Source organism: Salvelinus namaycush, chromosome 34 (genome assembly GCF_016432855.1).
Source record: "Salvelinus namaycush isolate Seneca chromosome 34, SaNama_1.0, whole genome shotgun sequence".
NCBI classification, from domain to species: Eukaryota; Metazoa; Chordata; class Actinopteri; order Salmoniformes; family Salmonidae; genus Salvelinus; species Salvelinus namaycush.
The window spans coordinates 12360182-12379703 of NC_052340.1; the positions used below are offsets into that span (position 1 = coordinate 12360182).

General features: G+C 44.7%; 1 protein-coding gene across 1 annotated transcript; it reads right to left on the bottom strand.

Annotated features, from left to right (window-relative positions):
* Positions 1 to 333: 333 nt before the first annotated feature.
* zgc:85932 (uncharacterized protein LOC405875 homolog) lies at positions 334 to 18083 on the bottom strand. The gene is made up of 20 exons (XM_038974475.1): positions 18000 to 18083; positions 16855 to 16924; positions 8219 to 8337; positions 7922 to 8055; positions 7336 to 7507; positions 7055 to 7126; positions 6776 to 6867; positions 6616 to 6690; positions 6385 to 6526; positions 6032 to 6188; positions 5652 to 5826; positions 4929 to 4971; positions 4726 to 4815; positions 4566 to 4626; positions 4172 to 4236; positions 2099 to 2167; positions 1722 to 1800; positions 1420 to 1536; positions 1151 to 1209; positions 334 to 963 (listed from the first exon to the last, which is right to left on the bottom strand). Exons 1-20 carry the CDS (start codon positions 18081 to 18083, stop codon positions 937 to 939), a joined length of 1902 nt encoding a protein of 633 aa, XP_038830403.1. The 3' UTR covers positions 334 to 936.
* Between the last annotated feature and the right edge of the window lie 1439 nt (positions 18084 to 19522).

A 19522-nucleotide genomic window follows, 5' to 3' on the forward strand; every position in this document is an offset into this window, starting at 1 on the left:
TTTGATACGCTGGATCTGGCTGACATGACCAGACACTACATGAAGTAGGTCACGCTCCAACTGTGTGTCCATGCCAATTATCATCAGCGAGGCCTGATATACTATATGAATCATCGCAGGCCCCCCTAGCCCTCTAATGTTTTCATGACTGCCACATTGTGCCACATTCCTAATCGTTTTCTGATATACAGAAATCCCATGGGCATTGGACTCCATCCCCATTACTATAAGGAAACATTGTGGTGTGTACAATGTCAAGGTTAAATGATTACACATCAAACCGTCCTATCCATTTTCTAATGAATTATATTTAATTGTAATGACAGACCTAGATTTGGCATCTCCTTTTTCAAAAAGCCTGTTGCAGGTGAAGCTAATACATGGGGAAAAGGACAATTAATTCAAAGGTGTACATCTATACCTGTTCTCCTTTGATGTCAATGTTCACTGATCCTAATTCCAGTTATTTTCAATTGTTTAATAAGTCTGGTGTGTGTGTGTGTGTGTTGAGTACAAAATTAGCAGCTGTACTTCAAGCTACATTTTTAGCTTCTGAAATCAGTTGGAGTTATTTAACACTCGTGTAATAATGGCACAACAGGAAATTGCTTGAATGTTTGCCACAGTACCCCTGATTCTGGCATGTGCTTTTTTTTCACTATTCAGAAAACAAGACCATCCCGCATTTGAAGCGGATATTTACACACACCAAAGTCTCTCAGCAGAACATACATTTTTCAAAACATTCCCTGCTGAAAAGAAGTCAACAGAAAGTGAAACAGAATTACAGCATGCACTTAGTTGCTAAAATCTGATGTTCGGCACAAATAATTGAAAGTCTTGATTGCAAAATAGATCTGTAACTTTTCATTTAAAACAATGCTGCAACAAAAACAGGTTGAGCCGGCGGAGGGGATGAAATCCAGTGAGAGCGGGTCAGTTGTACATCGTCATGTGGAGCCACTACAAATCAAAAAAAGGGTGAGACAATAAATCAATATTTAATTAAAATGGCTATCCAAGCCATTATGCATATGTGATCACAGGCAAAAGCGGCCTTTTCATTCATGTTAAGTCTGCCGTATTCTGCATGTTTACTAGGCTGTGAGAAAAATAGTAGGTTTGGATCATCTGTCCTGTATGCTCTTACCTGTCTGTAGCTAACTGATATGGTCCCCATTCCCACAATGTCATAGGCTTGAAATTTATCTGTGAATGGAGCAAACATGATGAATTAGACCAAATATCCTACATACAAATACACAACATTTCTCTTGTATGATTATTAGTTTATTCTAAGTGCACCCCAAAAGTAACACATTTCAATCTTTCTTGTATTCCTCCTCAATCATTTAAAATCAGTCTTCCTAAATTCCTATTTTCAGTCCTTGTTGGACAACACCCAATGCCCTCCCTTACGGATCATGCTGTCCAGTTTCATCAGCAGGTAAAGGAAACCGGGGTAACTGATTGTCATGTCTGGCTCCGTGTAGCGCAGGCCGATCAGCTGCAGGACGAAGTCATCCACCCCCATGCCTAGACCAGACCAGACGAACACATCAACTCATGTTCAACCACATAACCTGCTGTTGCAGCAGTGTAAATTCTGTTGGTATAATGTTCATGTGGACCAATAGGGACTGAACATGAAGAGTGGCGTTTTGGCGCCCCCTAAAAAGGCACCAATGGAAGCTTGTCACTATATCATAAGTGTGTCCTACCCGCAGCTTTCAAGGCAGGTGAGACTTCAGGGTATTCCAGCAACTGGGATTTGTTCTTATCAAACGTCAAGAATATATCCTGTGGAAGATCAAGACCAGCATGACTGAATAATATTTTCAGACAAATATAACTCAAATCACTTCGCATGCATCGGAAGGGGTTGTATGATTATTGAATTAGCTCAGTCACATGATTGAATCAGAGAAGTCACGGATCACTATTATATTTCCTTTAGCCAATCATAATTAGACTTCAAAAACACAAAGCATGCTTTAGCCAATCAAACTACCGCCCAATCTTATCATATTGAAAGAACAGAATGATTGAAACTGTAAACCTTCCACTGACAGATGGCTTCGTGTGGTTTAGACCTTACCGTCCATTTCCTGATCTTGTCCCACAGTGCCTGGAACCCCTGCCAGTCCAGCTGAGCTAACCCCCGACTCTGGGTTGACACTGCAGTCAAGGAAACGGTCCATCAAAAATGCATGGCACAATTAAGGTCTTGCTAGATCAGCAGACCAAGTGAGGTCATGGTGGACAAGTTACCCTACCTTTGTATATCTATGTACAGTGGGGCAAAAAAGTATTTAGTCAGCCACAAATTGTGCAAGTTCTCCCACTTAAAAAGATGAGAGAGGCCTGTAATTTTCATCATAGGTACACTTCAACTATGACAGACAAAATGAGAAAAGAAATTCCAGAAAATCACATTGTAGGATTTTTAATGAATTTATTTGCAAATTATGGTGGAAAATAAGTATTTGGTCACCTACAAACAAGCAAGATTTCTGGTTCTCACAGACCTGTAACTTCTTCTTTAAGAGGCTCCTCTGTCCTCCACTCGTTACCTGTATTAATGGCACCTGTTTAAACTTGTTATCAGTATAAAAGACACCTGTCCACAACCTCAAACAGTCACACTCCAAACTCCACTATGGCCAAGACCAAAGAGCTGTCAAAGGACACCAGAAACAAAATTGTAGACCTGCACCAGGCTGGGAAGACTGAATCTGCAATAGGTAAGCAGCTTGGTTTGAAGAAATCAACTGTGGGAGCAATTATTAGGAAATGGAAGACATACAAGACCACTGATAATCTCCCTCGATCTGGGGCTCCACACAAGATCTCACCCCGTGGGGTCAAAATGATCACAAGAACGGTGAGCAAAAATCCCAGAACCACACGGGGGGACCTAGTGAATGACCTGCAGAGAGCTGGGACCAAAGTAACAAAGCCTACCATCAGTAACACACTACGCCGCCAGGGACTCAAATCCTGCAGTGCCAGACGTGTCCCCCTGCTTAAGCCAGTACATGTCCAGGCCTGTCTGAAGTTTGCTAGAGAGCATTTGGATGATCCAGAAGAAGATTGGGAGAATGTCATATGGTCAGATGAAACCAAAATAGAACTTTTTGGTAAAAACTCAACTCGTCGTGTTTGGAGGACAAAGAATGCTGAGTTGCATCCAAAGAACACCATACCTACTGTGAAGCATGGGGGTGGAAACATCATGCTTTGGGGCTGTTTTTCTGCAAAGGGACCAGGACGACTGATCCGTGTAAAGGAAAGAATGAATGGGGCCATGTATCGTGAGATTTTGAGTGAAAACCTCCTTCCATCAGCAAGGGCATTGAAGATGAAACGTGGCTGGGTCTTTCAGCATGACAATGATCCCAAACACACCGCCCGGGCAACGAAGGAGTGGCTTCGTAAGAAGCATTTCAAGGTCCTGGAGTGGCCTAGCCAGTCTCCAGATCTCAACCCCATAGAAAATCTTTGGAGGGAGTTGAAAGTCCGTGTTGCCCAGCAACAGCCCCAAAACATCACTGCTCTAGAGGAGATCTGCATGGAGGAATGGGCCAAAATACCAGCAACAGTGTGTGACTTACAGAAAACGTTTGACCTCTGTCATTGCCAACAAAGGGTATATAACAAAGTATTGAGATAAACTTTTGTTATTGACCAAATACTTATTTTCCACCATAATTTGCAAATAAATTGATTAAAAATCCTACAATGTGATTTTCTGGATTTTTTTTTCTCATTTTGTCTGTCATAGTTGAAGTGTACCTATGATGAAAATTACAGGCCTCTCTCATCTTTTTAAGTGGGAGAACTTGCACAATTGGTGGCTGACTAAATACTTTTTTGCCCCACTGTACATACATGGCAAGTGTGTAACGTTCCACATTACATAGCCCTTTTTTTTGGGGAGCTATGATCTTCGAAAAGTCGGCCTAGCCGAGGCTCGAACCCCTATAACCAGAGGGTATATGTGAGCTTAGACCGCTACACCAGAATCTGGTATATATTTAACCTATATTAACATGTTTATTGATCTATATAAACTACTGACCATATAGCCATGTTGAGACTCGATGCAGACTGGTTCATGTATTTGTATTTGTACATGTACATGTATTTTTTTCTCCAAGAGAAAGGATACATCCACGAGGACCACAAAGCTCTTGCAGTGCTCCAGGACCAGCTTCTTCTCGCTCCCTGCCAGCACTGCAGGCCACAGCCCAGGAAGAGAGCAGGAAGCCACACAGACAAACCGTCAGTTAGGAACAGTTAAGACTTCCTCCTGCAGTGACATCACTACTTCCTGAATGTTCCCACAGTGTTTATGGCTTATGGAAGACTACTAAATCAGTAGAGATTCGTACAGTTTTCCAGAATTTTCCAGATGCATGTTGGCAAAGCAATGGCTACTGGTTGACAGATGCCATTATAACAAGCTGGTGTAAAGGGGAAGTGTGTACATGGTAATCAAAGGTGTGTCTTAGCTCCCATTTTTGAGGGATGATAGCGGTCCATTTTTGGAGCCAAACCCTTACCTCCGCCTTTTATGGCCTCGGTAAGCAGGTTGAGAAGCTCCAAAGGTGGACACTCTCCTTTCTGTTGGGAGGTTAGAAAAAAAGAAATTTGAAAGTAAATATTGCACATCTTAGGCTAGAATGGAACAGTTTACATGGAACCTACTACATGTGTTCTCACCTTGTTGCGGTGCTTTTTAAAGAGCTGTCGTGTGGCCTCCGGAGAGGGCAGAGCCGACAGGTGTGGAAAGGAGGGCTGCAAGAGGGAGATCTACAGTGGAACACACAGGATGATCCATTTAGTCATATCACGAAAACTCATACTAATGGAAACAGGGGGTGTTGGATTGTGGATACTTTGGACTTCATTGCAGTGACTTCTACCTGTGTGGGGGAGTTTACTTCAGTGCCGGGCTTCTCAGCTGGCCTGCAAACACAAAGAAAATACAGAATCATACGGTTTAACTTGAAAAACAGACCTTTTAATTGGTGGATAACAAACATGCACACCGAGTGTCTGAAGCATTAGGAACACTTTCCTAATATTGAGTCACATCCCCTTTGGTCCTCAGAACAACCTCAATTCGTCGGGGTATGTACTCTACAAGGTGTCCAAAGTGTTCCACAGGGATGCGGGCCCATGTTGACTCCAATGCTTCCCAAGGTCAAGTTGGCTGGATGTCCTTTGGGGGGTGGACCATTCTTGATATCTACTTGGGAAAACTGTTGAGCGTGAAAAACCCAGCAGTGACGCAGTTCTTGACACACTCAAACCGGAGCGCCTGGCACCTACCACCATACCCCGTTGAAAGGCACTTAAAATCTTTAGTCTTGCTCATTCACCCACTGAATGACACACATACTCAATCCATGACTAAATTGTCTCAAGGAAACAGTACCTCCACACCGACTGTGGATTTAACAGGTGATATCAATAAGGGATCATAGCTTTCACCTGGTCAATCTGTCATGGAAAGAGCAGGTGTTCTTAAAATTTTGTAAACTCAGTGTAATTTAGAGAGCCTTTTCTTGACTGAGAGCCGTGAAACTAACAATTATCATAGGTATCTCTGCCTCCAACATCCAGTCATGGACTGGTCCACTTACGTTGCATTGTTGCCCTTTTCTGTCAACACCCGCAGGATGAACTCTCCCTGCTGATTAGTATCCGCGGTGGAGGGGATGATGACATAATGGCCGGGCGCCAGGCGACCACGAATCACCACCTCCGTTCGCTGGGCGTAACCCTGGGTGCTGATGAGTGGGTGGCGCAAGCTCAGGTCCAAAGAGGACAGGTAAGAGCACTCTGAGCCAGCCTGGGAAGAGGGGTGGATACGGTAGGGTACATACACACACATTTCCACACTGAGAAAAATTCTGCCACACTCAAATATTCCCTGACTTCTTCCTCCCTTCTTTTCTCTCTCATATTTAGTGTGGCTCATTTAAATCTACTCTGGTTGTATTTCCTGTTGCGTGTGTATGCATGTGCTGGTGTACCTTGTAGATATCCAGGCCGATGCCCAGGTGCACTCCTCTGAGTCTCTGGTGCTTCTGCATGAGGGCCACTAGGAAGGAACATGTCAGCTCAGGGTCACTGGGGTCATCATCCTCCTCCAGCAGGGTCAAGTGGAACTGAGGGTTCTGCCAGAACCAGCCTGGACAGACACACACAGATGATGTACAATACTAAATATGTATGTACAATAAGGCACACACATGGATATCAATCTATTCCTTCTCTGATTATGTATGACTGAATTCATTTTTATTTCATAGTTGTGGTGTGTGTGTCAGTAGCATTGTGACTTTTCCTACCCCCTTTGGGAGAGCCCCCGGCGGAGATGTGTGGTACCCAGCTCCCATGATGCATCGTGCAGTTCCATGGCCTCTGTGTGGCGCCCGGCTCGCTCAGGGTCTCCTCACTCAGGTGACACACCTCCATCGACTCAAAGTTCTGACGGAAGTCTGACACTGCCATCCTGAGCGAGGAGAGAGAGATGTTATTAATATATGAGAACATGTGAAGTATAGATACAAAGGGAGAGTCTATGAAGAGAGGTCCACTTACCAGAACTCCCCGTCCTCCTTCTGAACCCTGTCCAGACGCTTCTGCTCCTCCTCACGGACATGACTCCACTCAGGCCTGTGGACAGACAAACACACTGTGAGGAACCTGCCCCCCACACACACACGTAATGGTATGATTAATGGGTTAATAGCGAGCTAACCCATTCATGTCACTCCAGGGTCCCTCCCACTCCATCTTTCCCCAGGGGTTGTGAACACGGACCAGCTCCACAGTCTCATACTTTGTCTTCACCTGAGGGAGTGGAGGAGTGAGAGAGACAGAGTCAGCCAAACTGAAAACCTATTTGACTACCAAACACAGGAAACCCAACTCCACTGAATGTGTGCAGGTTTTTGCTGGTGGCATTTGGACACTTTTGGCCTTGGTGTGCAGTCATGAATCAGAGAATGAATTTGACAACAGAGGCAGGTAGTCTTACATTTTCAAGCCCGGTTACAGAGTAGGCATGTCTGAACAGGATTCCAAACTCATTCCTCTGCTCAAGGGGGCCCTGTGGGAAAATCAACCCACGCACAACATATGTTAATGTGTAAGCAAAGTAGAACAGAAGGTTATATTACCGTGTTCTGCTCACTGATACAATTATAGGAGTGGGTTTGAATCCTAATACACGTAGAAAGGTTATTCCATCAGAAAGATGGAGCTCGGCACCTACGTTTCATCACTACGTCCCCTGTAACGGTACACACACACACACACCTGGCAGTTGGCACAGTTGATGAGTGCTCCCTTGGCCAGAATGGGCTTGAGGAAGGCTGCCAGGTCCTTGGGCAGAGAAGCCACAGTCAGCACCTCCGTTATGCCCCCTGTCATGTCCACCATGGCCTCGTGGGGGAAGCCCATGTTCAGGGCCCGATATCCCCCCTTCAGCCTGACAGAGAGGGTCAATCACAACAGGTAAGATTGGAGGTCAGAGCAGCATTCTAGTGCAGTGGACACACTGGTACATCCTGGTGTTATCCACTTTGGCCTTACGCAACTAAAGCCACATGCAGGAGGTAATTACACTGACAAGATAGAATGACGTAGACATGCAGTTCTTGACAAACAATGAGTTAAAATATCAAATCCTTGCATCCACAAATACAGTGTGTGTGTGTGTGTGTGTGTGTGTGTGTGTGTGTGTGTGTGTGTGTGTGTGTGTGTGTGTGTGTGTGTGTGTGTGTGTGTGTGTGTGTGTGTGTGTGTGTGTGTGTGTGTGTGTGTGTGTGTGTGTGTCAGGATGGCAGAAAAATAAACAGCATGCATAGAACACCAAAGATCGCAGAGACAGACAAACACTGACTTGGCATAGGCCTTCTCCAACAGAGCACTCCAGAACTCTCTTTTCTCTGAGGAGCACAGGTAGATCAGCTTGCCCTTTTGCGTAGGCAGCAGGTCATCGACCTTCACCTTCTCCCACTCGCCATACTGCCAGAACTATAGACAGACAGGTTTTCATTTTAATCTCAGGGATAGGCATCAACAAACTCCAACTAAATAGTCATTCACCCATATCTCCTATAAACATGAGTGCAAATTCAACAACCCTTGACAAATACTGTATAGCCTAATTAGGTGTGTTTAATGTCCTGAGGCTGACCTGGAAGTAAAAGCTGCCGTTGTAACCCTCCTGGAAGCTCTGCCCATTGGGCACCACCCGCTCCAACAGCGGGCGATGCAGGGAGAGGGATGCCACCGCAGACAGGAACCAGCAGTCATCTAATCAACAGAGAGCAGGGGAGGACAGAGGGACAGGTAAAGGTATATTATATCACATTTACATCACTGGGTAAGTCAAGGGAGAGCATGTTTAGTAGTTTGATGATGACCACCTGTCGTTTACTGTACAGTAGGTCAGACATACAATTCATTAATGATGTCAAAGCCATTCTGTGCTCTTGGGTAGAACTTTGCTGTCATGACGTGGCCCTTCCTGGGTATAGAGCGTGGCATCCCCCTCGCTCTCCTTTCCTACACCCAGGTTCTGTTACCTCAGGTCATAAATTCCTGGAGGAGACTCTCTCCTCCTGGCCATGCAGTATAGAGAGAGAGAGTTTCACAGTAGAACTTCTTCTACATCACAGAACTTGAGAACTGAACAATATCCATGTTTGGGAGAATGTGTAAACGGTCGGTGGAGAAGCCAGCTATGACCCGGTCCGTTTTGTTTCATGTTTGTGACCTCATGAAAGACAATACAGCTACATTGCCATAACTCTGTTTACACAGGTGCCTCCGTTATGAGGGTTGCGTCTAATTATTGTATAAAATGAATGAGTAAAGATGAAACTATTTATGAAATTATATAATGCTATGTTAAACCGTGAATGTGAGAGAATTGTACTCCCTTTAAAGTTTAACTAAGTCATTGGCCCGCCCCCATGAGCACAGACATGATCTGGCTCATGGGACAGCCCTTTTCTACTGTTACGAATAAAACCACCACCTGAAGAAATCCTCTTCAGACCATGCGTACCTCGGTTAGCTGGGGGGTCTAAGGTTGAGTAGAGACCACAAAAACCTCAGTCTAAGCTAATGTTGTAATGGTTGTTGAATTCCTAACCACACCACGTGGAGCATTGGCTACACGGGTGGAAATGGTTCAACTCTGAGACTATCGATCCCGACAGAATAAGAGCAAATCTTAGATACTAATTACTAGTCTGCAGCTAGAAATTATGTCAACCTGACATGCGAAGACCGACAACCGCCGAAACATCTATTCTATAAGAACATTTTTGAATGGTACTCTGCAGTATCCATTCTAACCACGAAAGAAGAGAGACTCTTGGATGAACTTTCCAACAGAAATCAATCAATCAATCAAGTTTATTTTATATAGCCCTTCGTACATCAGCTAATATCTCGAAGTGCTGTACAGAAACCCAGCCTAAAACCCCAAACAGCAAGCAATGCAGGTGTAGAAGCACGGCGGCTAGGAAAAACTCCCTAGAAAGGCCAAAACTTAGGAAGAAACCTAGAGAGGAACCAGGCTATGAGGGGTGGCCAGTCCTCTTCTGGCTGTGCCGGGTGGAGATTATAACAGAACTATGCCAAGATGTTCAAAATGTTCATAAGTGACAAGCATGGTCAAATAATAATCATGAATAATTTTCAGTTGGCTTTTCATAGCCGATCATTAAGAGTTGAAAACAGCAGGTCTGGGACAGGTGGCGGTTCCATAACCGCAGGCAGAACAGTTGAAACTGGAATAGCAGCAAGGCCAGGCGGACTGGGGACAGCAAGGAGTCATCATGCCCGGTAGTCCTGACGTATGGTCCTAGGGCTCAGGTTCTCCGAGAGAGAGAAAGAAAGAGAGAAGGAGAAAATTAGAGAGAGCCAAGATTTTCAAAATGTTCATAAATGACAAGCATGGTCAAATAATAATCAGGAATAAATGTCAGTTGGCTTTTCATAGCCGATCATTAAGAGTTGAAAACAGCAGGTCTGGGACAGGTAGGGGTTCCGTAACCGCAGGCAGAACAGTTGAAACTGGAATAGCAGCAAGGCCAGGCGGACTGGGGACAGCAAGGAGTCATCATGCCCGGTTTGCCGTGACGTATGGTCCTAGGGCTCAGGTTCTCAGAGAGAGAGAAAGAAAGAGAGAACGAGAGAATTAGAGAGAGCATACTTAAATTCACACAGGACACTGGATAAGACAGGAGAAGTACTCCAGGTATAACCAACTGACCCTAGCCCCCCGACACATAAACTACTGCAGCATAAATACTGGAGGCTGAGACAGGAGCGGTCAGGAGACACTGTGGCCCCATCCGAAGATACCCCCGGACAGGGCCAAACAGGAAGGATATAACCCCACCCACTTTGCCAAAGCACAGCCCCCGCACCACTAGAGGGATATCTTCAACCACCAACTTACAATCCTGAGACAAGGCCGAGTATAGCCCACAAAGATCTCCACCACAGCACAAACCAAGGGGGGGCGCCAACCCAGACAGGAAGATCACGTCAGTAACTCAACCCACTCAAGTGACGCACCCCTCCTAGGGACGGCATGAAAGAGCACCAGTAAGCCAGTGACTCAGCCCCTGTAATAGGGTTAGAGGCAGAGAATCCCAGTGGAGAGAGGGGAACCGGCCAGGCAGAGACAGCAAGGGCGGTTCGTTGCTCCAGAGCCTTTCCGTTCACCTTCACACTCCTGGGCCAGACTACACTCAATCATATGACCTACTGAAGAGATAAGTCTTCAGTAAAGACTTAAAGGTTGAGACCGAGTCTGCGTCTCTCACATGGGTAGGCAGACCGTTCCATAAAAATGGAGATCTATAGGAGAAAGCCCTGCCTCCCGCTGTTTGCTTAGAAATTCTAGGGACAATTAGGAGGCCTGCGTCTTGTGACCGTAGCGTACGTATAGGTATGTACGGCAGGACCAACTCGGAAAGATAGGTAGGAGCAAGCCCATGTAACGCTTTATAGGTTAACAGTAAAACCTTGAAATCAGCCCTTGCCTTAACAGGAAGCCAGTGTAGGGAAGCTAGCACTGGAGTAATATGATCAAATTTCTTGGTTCTAGTCAGGATTCTAGCAGCCGTATTTAGCACTAACTGAAGTTTATTTAGTGCTTTATCCGGGTAGCCGGAAAGTAGAGCATTGCAGTAGTCTAACCTAGAAGTAACAAATGCATGGATTAATTTTTCTGCATCATTTTTGGACAGAAAATTTCTGATTTTTGCAATGTTACGTAGATGGAAAAAAGCTGTCCTTGAAACAGTCTTGATATGTTCGTCAAAAGAGAGATCAGGGTCAAGAGTAACGCCGAGGTCCTTCACAGTTTTATTTGAGACGACTTTACAACCATCAAGATTAATTGTCAGATTTAACAGAAGATCTCTTTGTTTCTTGGGACCTAGAACAAGCATCTCTGTTTTGTCCGAGTTTAAAAGTAGAAAGTTTTCAGCCATCCACTTCCTTATGTCTGAAACACAGGCTTCTAGCGAGGGCAATTTTGGGGCTTCACCATGTTTCATTGAAATGTACAGCTGTGTGTCATCCGCATAGCAGTGAAAGTTAACATTATGTTTTCGAATAACATCCCCAAGAGGTAAAATATATAGTGAAAACAATAGTGGTCCTAAAACGGAACCTTGAGGAACACCGAAATGTACAGTTGATTTGTCAGAGGACAAACCATTCACAGAGACAAACTGATATCTTTCCGACAGGTAAGATCTAAACCAGGCCAGAACTTGTCCGTGTAGACCAATTTGGGTTTCCAGTCTCTCCAAAAGAATGTGGTGATCGATGGTGTCAAAGGCAGCACTAAGGTCTAGTAGCACGAGGACAGATGCAGAGCCTCGGTCTGACGCCATTAAAAGGTCATTTACCACCTTCACAAGTGCAGTCTCAGTGCTATGATGGGGTCTAAAACCAGACTGAAGCATTTCGTATACATTGTTTGTCTTCAGGAAGGCAGTGAGTTGCTGCGCAACAGCTTTTTCAAAAAATTTTGAGAGGAATGGAAGATTCGATATAGGCCGATAGTTTTTTATATTTTCCGGGTCAAGGTTTGGCTTTTTCAAGAGAGGCTTTATTACTGCCACTTTTAGTGAGTTTGGTACACATCCGGTGGATAGAGAGCTGTTTATTATGTTCAACATAGGAGGGCCAAGCACAGGAAGCAGCTCTTTCAGTAGTTTAGTAGGAATAGGATCCAGTATGCAGCTTGAAGGTTTAGAGGCCATGATTATTTTCATCGTTGTGTCAAGAGATATAGTACTAAAACACTTAAGTGTCTCTCCCGATCCCAGGCCCTGGCAGAGCTGTGCAGATCCAGGACAGCTAAGCCCTGGAGGAATATGCAGATTCAAAGAGGAGTCCGTAATTTGCTTTCTAATGGTCATGATCTTTTCCTCAAAGAAGTTCATGAATTTATTACTGCTGAAGTGAAAGCCATCCTCTCTTGGGGAATGCTGCTTTTTAGTTAGCTTTGCAACAGTATCAAAAAGAAATTTTGGATTGTTCTTATTTTCCTCGATTAAGTTGGAAAAGTAGGATGATCGAGCAGCAGTGAGGGCTTTTCGGTACTGCACGGTACTGTCTTTCCAAGCTAGTCGGAAGACTTCCAGTTTGGTGTGGCGCCCTTTCCGTTCCAATTTTCTGGAAGCTTGCTTCAAAGCTCGGGTATTTTCTGTATACCAGGGAGCTAGTTTCTTATGACAAATGTTTTTCGTTTTTAGGGGTGCAACTGCATCTAGGGTATTGGGCAAGGTTAAATTGAGTTCCTCAGTTAAGTGGTTAACTGATTTTTGTCCTCTGACGTCCTTGGGTAGGCAGAAGGAGTCTGGAAGGGCATCAAGGAATTTTTGTGTTGTCTGAGAATTTATAGCACGACTTTTGATGCTCCTTGGTTGGGGTCTGAGCAGATTATTTGTTGCGATTGCAAACGTAATAAAATGGTGGTCCGATAGTCCAGGATTATGTGGAAAAACATTAAGATCTACAACATTTATTCCATGGGACAAAACTAGGTCCAGAGTATGACTGTGGCAGTGAGTAGGTCCAGAGACATGTTGGACAAAACCCACTGAGTCGATGATGGCTCCGAAAGACTTTTGGAGTGGGTCTGTGGACTTCTCCATATGAATATTAAAATCACCAAAAATTAGAATATGATCTGCTATGACTACAAGGTCTGATAGGAATTCAGGGAACTCAGAGAGGAACGCTGTATATGGCCCAGGAGGCCTGTAAACAGTAGCTATAAAAAGTGATTGAGTAGGCTGCATAGATTTCATGACTAGAAGCTCAAAAGACGAAAACGTCATTTTTTTTTTTGTAAATTGAAATTTGCTATCGTAAATGTTAGCAACACCTCCGCCTTTGCGGGATGCACGGGGGATATGGTCACTAGTGTAACCAGGAGGTGAGGCCTCATTTAACACAGTAAATTCATCAGGCTTAAGCCATGTTTCAGTCAGGCCAATCACATCAAGATTATGATCAGTGATTAGTTCATTGACTATGACTGCCTTTGAAGTGAGGGATCTAACATTAAGTAACTCTATTTTGAGATGTGAGGTATCACGATCTCTTTCAATAATGGCAGGAATAGAGGAGGTCTTTATCCTAATGAGATTGCTAAGGCGAACACCGCCATGTTTAGTTTTGCCCAACCTAGGTCGAGGCACAGACACAGTCTCAATGGGGATAGCTGAGCTGACTACACTGACTGTGCTATTGGCAGACTCCACTAAGCTGGCAGGTTGTCTAACAGCCTGCTGCCTGGCCTGCACCCTATTTCATTGTGGAGCTAGAGGAGTTAGAGCCCTATCTATGTTAGTAGATAAGATGAGAGCACCCCTCCAGCTAGGATGGAGTCCGTCACTCCTCAGCAGGTCAGGCTTGGTCCTGTTTGTGGGTGAGTCCCAGAAAGAGGGCCAATTATCTACAAATTGTATCTTTTGGGAGGGGCAGAAAACAGTTTTTAACCAGCGATTGAGTTGTGAGACTCTGCTGTAGACGGAAAGACGGACGATTCCAACAGAGATCACAACGACACACTGAGCGTAAATATATATTGATTGCAATTATTCCCTAATGAGGGAGCGTTCATGTGCTAAGGATTAGCATTTCAATTAATATAATTATCAACTGTGTAGTGACTCATTTTTGTCTTTCCCGCCCTTCTTAGTCCACACCCACTTCCCTTTGTCCACCAAGCCGTCATATCGGCTTAGCCCACTAGGGAACCTCCCCTATCATTTCCTTGTAACCATATCTACTGTGTTGTTTGTTTCTCCATTTCCGTGATTATTTAGTTAGTTAGTAAATAAATGATTAAGACAATTGATGTATGGATGATTCATAGTAAAGGCTGGGTTTGTGCAGATAACCAACAATTTACAACGTTTGGAATGAGACTAACGTGAGGTAATGAATAATTCATTAATTAGAAGACTAATTGATCAGATATTAACATGTCTGAAGAGTTATATATGGAAAATTATAACTTTGTAATCTGAAGATTTTCCTTGGTGCCCCGACTTCCTAGTTAATTACATTTACATGATTCGTTTAATCGCGTAATAATAATTACTGAGAATTGATTTGATAAAATAACAGTCTTCACTTTAATGATGCCAAAGACACAACATTGCCATCAATGGGAGAACACTTTGGGTAATAAGGAAACAGATAGATCAACCGTACCCCAGCCATGGTTGGAAACAAGACTAAGGGCTCTATTCAATCTACACTGCTCAAAAAAATAAAGGGAACACTTAAACAACACAATGTAACTCCAAGTCAATCACACTTCTGTGAAATCAAACTGTCCACTTAGGAAGCAACACTGATTGACAATACATTTCACATGCTGTTGTGCAAATGGAATAGACAAAAGGTGGAAATTATTGGCAATTAGCAAGACACCCCCAATAAAGGAGTGGTTCTGCAGGTGGTGACCACAGACCACTTCTCAGTTCCTATGCTTCCTGGCTGATGTTTTGGTCACTTTTGAATGCTGGCGGTGCTTTCACACTAGTGGTAGCATGAGACGGAGTCTACAACCCACACAAGTGGCTCAGGTAGGGCCTCCCGGGTGGCGCAGTGGTCTAGGGCACTGCATCGCAGTGCTAACTGCGCCACCAGAGTCTCTGGGTTCGCGCCCAGGCTCTGTCGCAGCCGGCCGCGACCGGGAGGTCCGTGGGGCGACGCACAATTGGCACAGCGTCGTCCGGGTTAGGGAGGGTTTGGCCGGTAGGGATATCCTTGTCTCATCGCGCTCCAGCGACTCCTGTGGCGGGCCGGGCGCAGTGCGCGCTAACCGAGGGGGGCGGGTGCACGGTGTTTCCTCCGACACATTGGTGCGGCTGCCTTCCGGGTTGGAGGCGCGCTGTGTTAAAGAAGCAGTGCGGCTTGGTTGGGTTGTGCTTCGGAGGACGCATGGCTTTCGACCTTCGTCTCTCCCGAGCCCGTACGGGAGTTGTAGCGATGAGACAAGATAGTAATTACTAGCGATTGGATACCACAAAAATTGGGGAGAAAAGGGGAGAAAATTTAAAAAAAAAAAAAAAAAAAAAAAAGTGGCTCAGGTAGTGCAGCTCATCCAGGATGGCACATCAATGCGAGCTGTGGCAAGAAGGTTTGCTGTGTCTGTCAGCGTAGTGTCCAGAGCATGGAGGCGCTACCAGGAGACAGGCCAGTACATCAGGAGACGTGGAGGAGGCCGTAGGAGGGCAACAACCCAGCAGCAGGACCGCTACCTCCGCCTTTGTGCAAGGAGGAGCACTGCCAGAGCCCTGCAAAATGACCTCCAGCAGGCCACAAATGTGCATGTGTCTGCTCAAACGGTCAGAAACAGACTCCATGAGGGTGGTATGAGGGCCCGACGTCCACAGGTGGGGGTTGTGCTTACAGCCCAACACCGTGCAGGACGTTTGGCATTTGCCAGAGAACACCAAGATTGGCAAATTCGCCACTGGCGCCCTGTGCTCTTCACAGATGAAAGCAGGTTCACACTGAGCACATGAGCACATGTGACAGACGTGACAGAGTCTGGAGACGCCGTGGAGAACGTTCTGCTGCCTGCAACATCCTCCAGCATGACCGGTTTGGCGGTGGGTCAGTCATGGTGTGGGGTGGCATTTCTTTGTGGGGCCGCACAGCCCTCCATGTGCTCGCCAGAGGTAGACTGACTGCCATTAGGTACCGAGATGAGATCCTCAGACCCCTTGTGAGACCATATGCTGACACATGCACATTTGTGGCCTGCTGGAGGTCATTTTGCAGGGCTCTGGCAGTGCTCCTCCTTGCACAAAGGTGGTCACCACCTGCAGAACCACTCCTTTATTGGGGGTGTCTTGCTAATTGCCTATAATTTCCACCTTTTGTCTATTCCATTTGCACAACAGCATGTGAAATGTATTGTCAATCAGTGTTGCTTCCTAAGTGGACAGTTTGATTTCACAGAAGTGTGATTGACTTGGAGTTACATTGCGTTGTTTAAGTGTTCCCTTTATTTTTTTGAGCAGTGTATAAAGCTGAAGCATTACAGATTCCACAATAGACATTTGAAGGTAATTTCTGATTGAGCAGACATATGCAGTGTTTACGGTGAATGCAGCCTCCACTAAAGCGGGAACATTGACATTTAAAGGCAATCACGCTGCAAAGCTGAACTTCTGCGATGCAGATTGAACAACGCCTTAATATGTAAGGAGGCAGGTGGAAAGCCACTGCTTCGGGCAACATACATACGGCATTTGTTCTACTTACTCAGAACTCCCTGAGACACGTCCATACGTGTTGCTCCATCCACTATGAACTGTGCTGAAGGGCAGATATCCTGGGAGAGGGGAGAGAAAGCAAGACACAACATGCCTCTTAAACTTTTAGCTGAGTGTACCCTTTACTGGGTAAGATGAAGTGGATAGGCACATACCAGGGACATACTCTGTTTACATGATCTAAAGTAGTGTAGAGACTTTAACCCACCTGTCCTCACTCACAACTGTTGCTTTTTACAGTTTGTTTTTATTTATGATTGACTGAACACTACTAGGCCTACCATAGATGAATAAACTGAAAAAAGTGCAAAGATACACGGTGACAGGCATTGTTGACCTAAGACTCCATCTTCAATGGAGAGTAACAAAGCAAATACAACATGTATGAGGTAGGTAAGGAGACCTTTGTGTCTTTATGACAATAACCAGCCGAACAGACTTGGCTCTCATGACAGCTTGACAATTGGCTATGCCTTCTGAGGCTAAAATCACTATGATCTAGTCCTGCCCTAATGCAGTAGTCTTCAATCCAGGGCCTGCACTCATAAAGCATTGTCCAATAGTAGGGCTATTCAACTCTTTCTTACCCTATGAGGTCTGGAGCCTGCTGGTTTTCTGATCCATCTGATAATTAATAGCACCCACCTATGATTCAGTAATCTGGAGCTTGATGCACACCCTGTGGATCAGGGCCAGGCTGGAAGAACACTGCCCCAATGTCCGAGTTTCTCACCACTTCATTGACATTTGGGTTACAAAAGCTAAACCCTATACCAGAAATTACCCACACAAATCTAATCTGCATCTGTGGGTGTATTTTTATGGCGGTTGTCAGTACATGCATGATTCTTAGCACGTCTATACGACCTGAAAGAGAAGTATATGACACACCCCTAAAAACTTGCATATGTCATGCATTGAAAATAACTGTCCAGAAGAGACATCCGTCCACCCCTGTTGTCAATGCAAAAATATCACACTCACAGTGTATTGCAATTATACATAACATGGTATGTCGGATGGTTTTATTAATACACACTTATTTTGTAAGAGATAAAGATTTCCATTTAAATTAAGTATTTTCATTAATTATTTTTTATTTGTTTATGTTATAACAATGTCATACTGCGCTACCTTTGGGCGTCTCCATTCCATGGCGGGTTGAAGAAGCATATCTCCCATTGGAAAGTCGTGGTCCACGAACAACCCATCATCCATTGAATTACCGCTATTACCATGTTTATGAAGAACTGGAGTAGGCTTGTCAGCGATAAATGACGAAAGCCACCCTTTGGAGGTAAACGAGCTTCCAAGATCTTCCGTCGTTGCCTCTGCTGTACCTATTTCTGCGACCGGAGTCTTCTTTTCATTACTGTCACTCATACTGTCTCAATTCTTTCTGAATGTCCTTACAAAACCGATAGGCTGTTTGTTGTGGAGTTAAAATAGTGTGCATGCAGAGAAACCCTACAACTTTTTAAACACCATTGCTCTATCCACTTTTCAATTCTTATCCAGGAGTTACCGTACCAACTTTTCTAGAGTCTTCTGACTTTGTAGTCATGAACCGATTTACCTTGTCAAAATGGCCATTGGCCACACCCTCATTACTGCACTGTAACTCACCTGTGCAGCCTTCGAAAGTGTCGCTTGCATGTGCACTCTCATGATTTATAAATCATTGCATGATTCCCGCAAGCCATATAAACTGAACAAAAATATAAACGCAACATGTAAAGTGTTGGTCCCATGTTTCATGGACTGAAATAAGAGATACCAGAAATGTTCCATATGCACAAAAAGCTTATTTCTCTCAAATGTTGTGCACACATTCATTTACATCCCTGTTAGTGATAATTTATCCTTTGCCAAGATAATCCATCCACTTGACAGGTGTGGAAGCTGTCAAGAAGCTGATTAAACAGCATGATCATTACACAAGTGCACCTTGTGCTGGGGACCATACAAGGCTACTCTAAAATGTGCAGTTTTATCACAACACAATGCCACAGATGTCTCAAGTTGGGGGAGCGTGCAATTGGCATGCTGACTGCACGAAGTCCACCAGAGGGGTTGTCAGAGAATTGAATGTTAATTTTTCGACCATAAGCTGCCTCCAACGTCCTTTTAGAGAATTTGGCAGTACGTTCAACCGGCCTCGCACCCACAGACCAGTGTAACTGGCTTCTTCACCTGCGGGAACGTCTGAGACCAGCCTCCCGGACAGCTGATGAAACTGTGGGTTTGCGCAATGAAATAATTTCTGCATAAGCTGTCAGAAACCGTCTCATTGAATCTCATCTGCGTGCTCGTCGTCCTCACCATGGTCTTGACCTGACTGCAGTTCAGCATCAAACATTTCAGTATGCACAGCCATTGAGAGGGCCAACATTCCACAGGTCACAATCAACAGGCTGATGGCGCCAGAGAGGATGGCTGACGTTTTACGTGCTCCTAACCAACTGTGTTATTTTGTTTGTTTTTTAGCGTTGTTTTTAACTTATTTTGTAACTTATTTTGTACATAATGCTGCTGCTACCGTCTCTTATAACCAAAAATAACTTCTGGACATCAGAACAGCGATTACTCACCATAAACCGGTAGAAGCTTTTTCCTTTAACGAGTCCGACGTAAAGGATATACTGCTTTCCCGGGAA

Bases quoted from the DNA above. Each gene is read 5' to 3' on its own strand.
- zgc:85932 (XM_038974475.1), bottom strand. From the start codon at position 18,083: ATGGATGATGGGTTGTTCGTGGACCACGACTTTCCAATGGGAGATATG. The intron at 16,925-17,999 runs GTAGCGCAGTAT...CCCCTCTCCCAG, and splicing joins TGGAATGGAGACGCCCAAAG to GATATCTGCCCTTCAGCACA. The intron at 4,972-5,651 runs GTAAGTGGACCA...TTGTGTTTGCAG, and splicing joins GAAAAGGGCAACAATGCAAC to GCCAGCTGAGAAGCCCGGCA.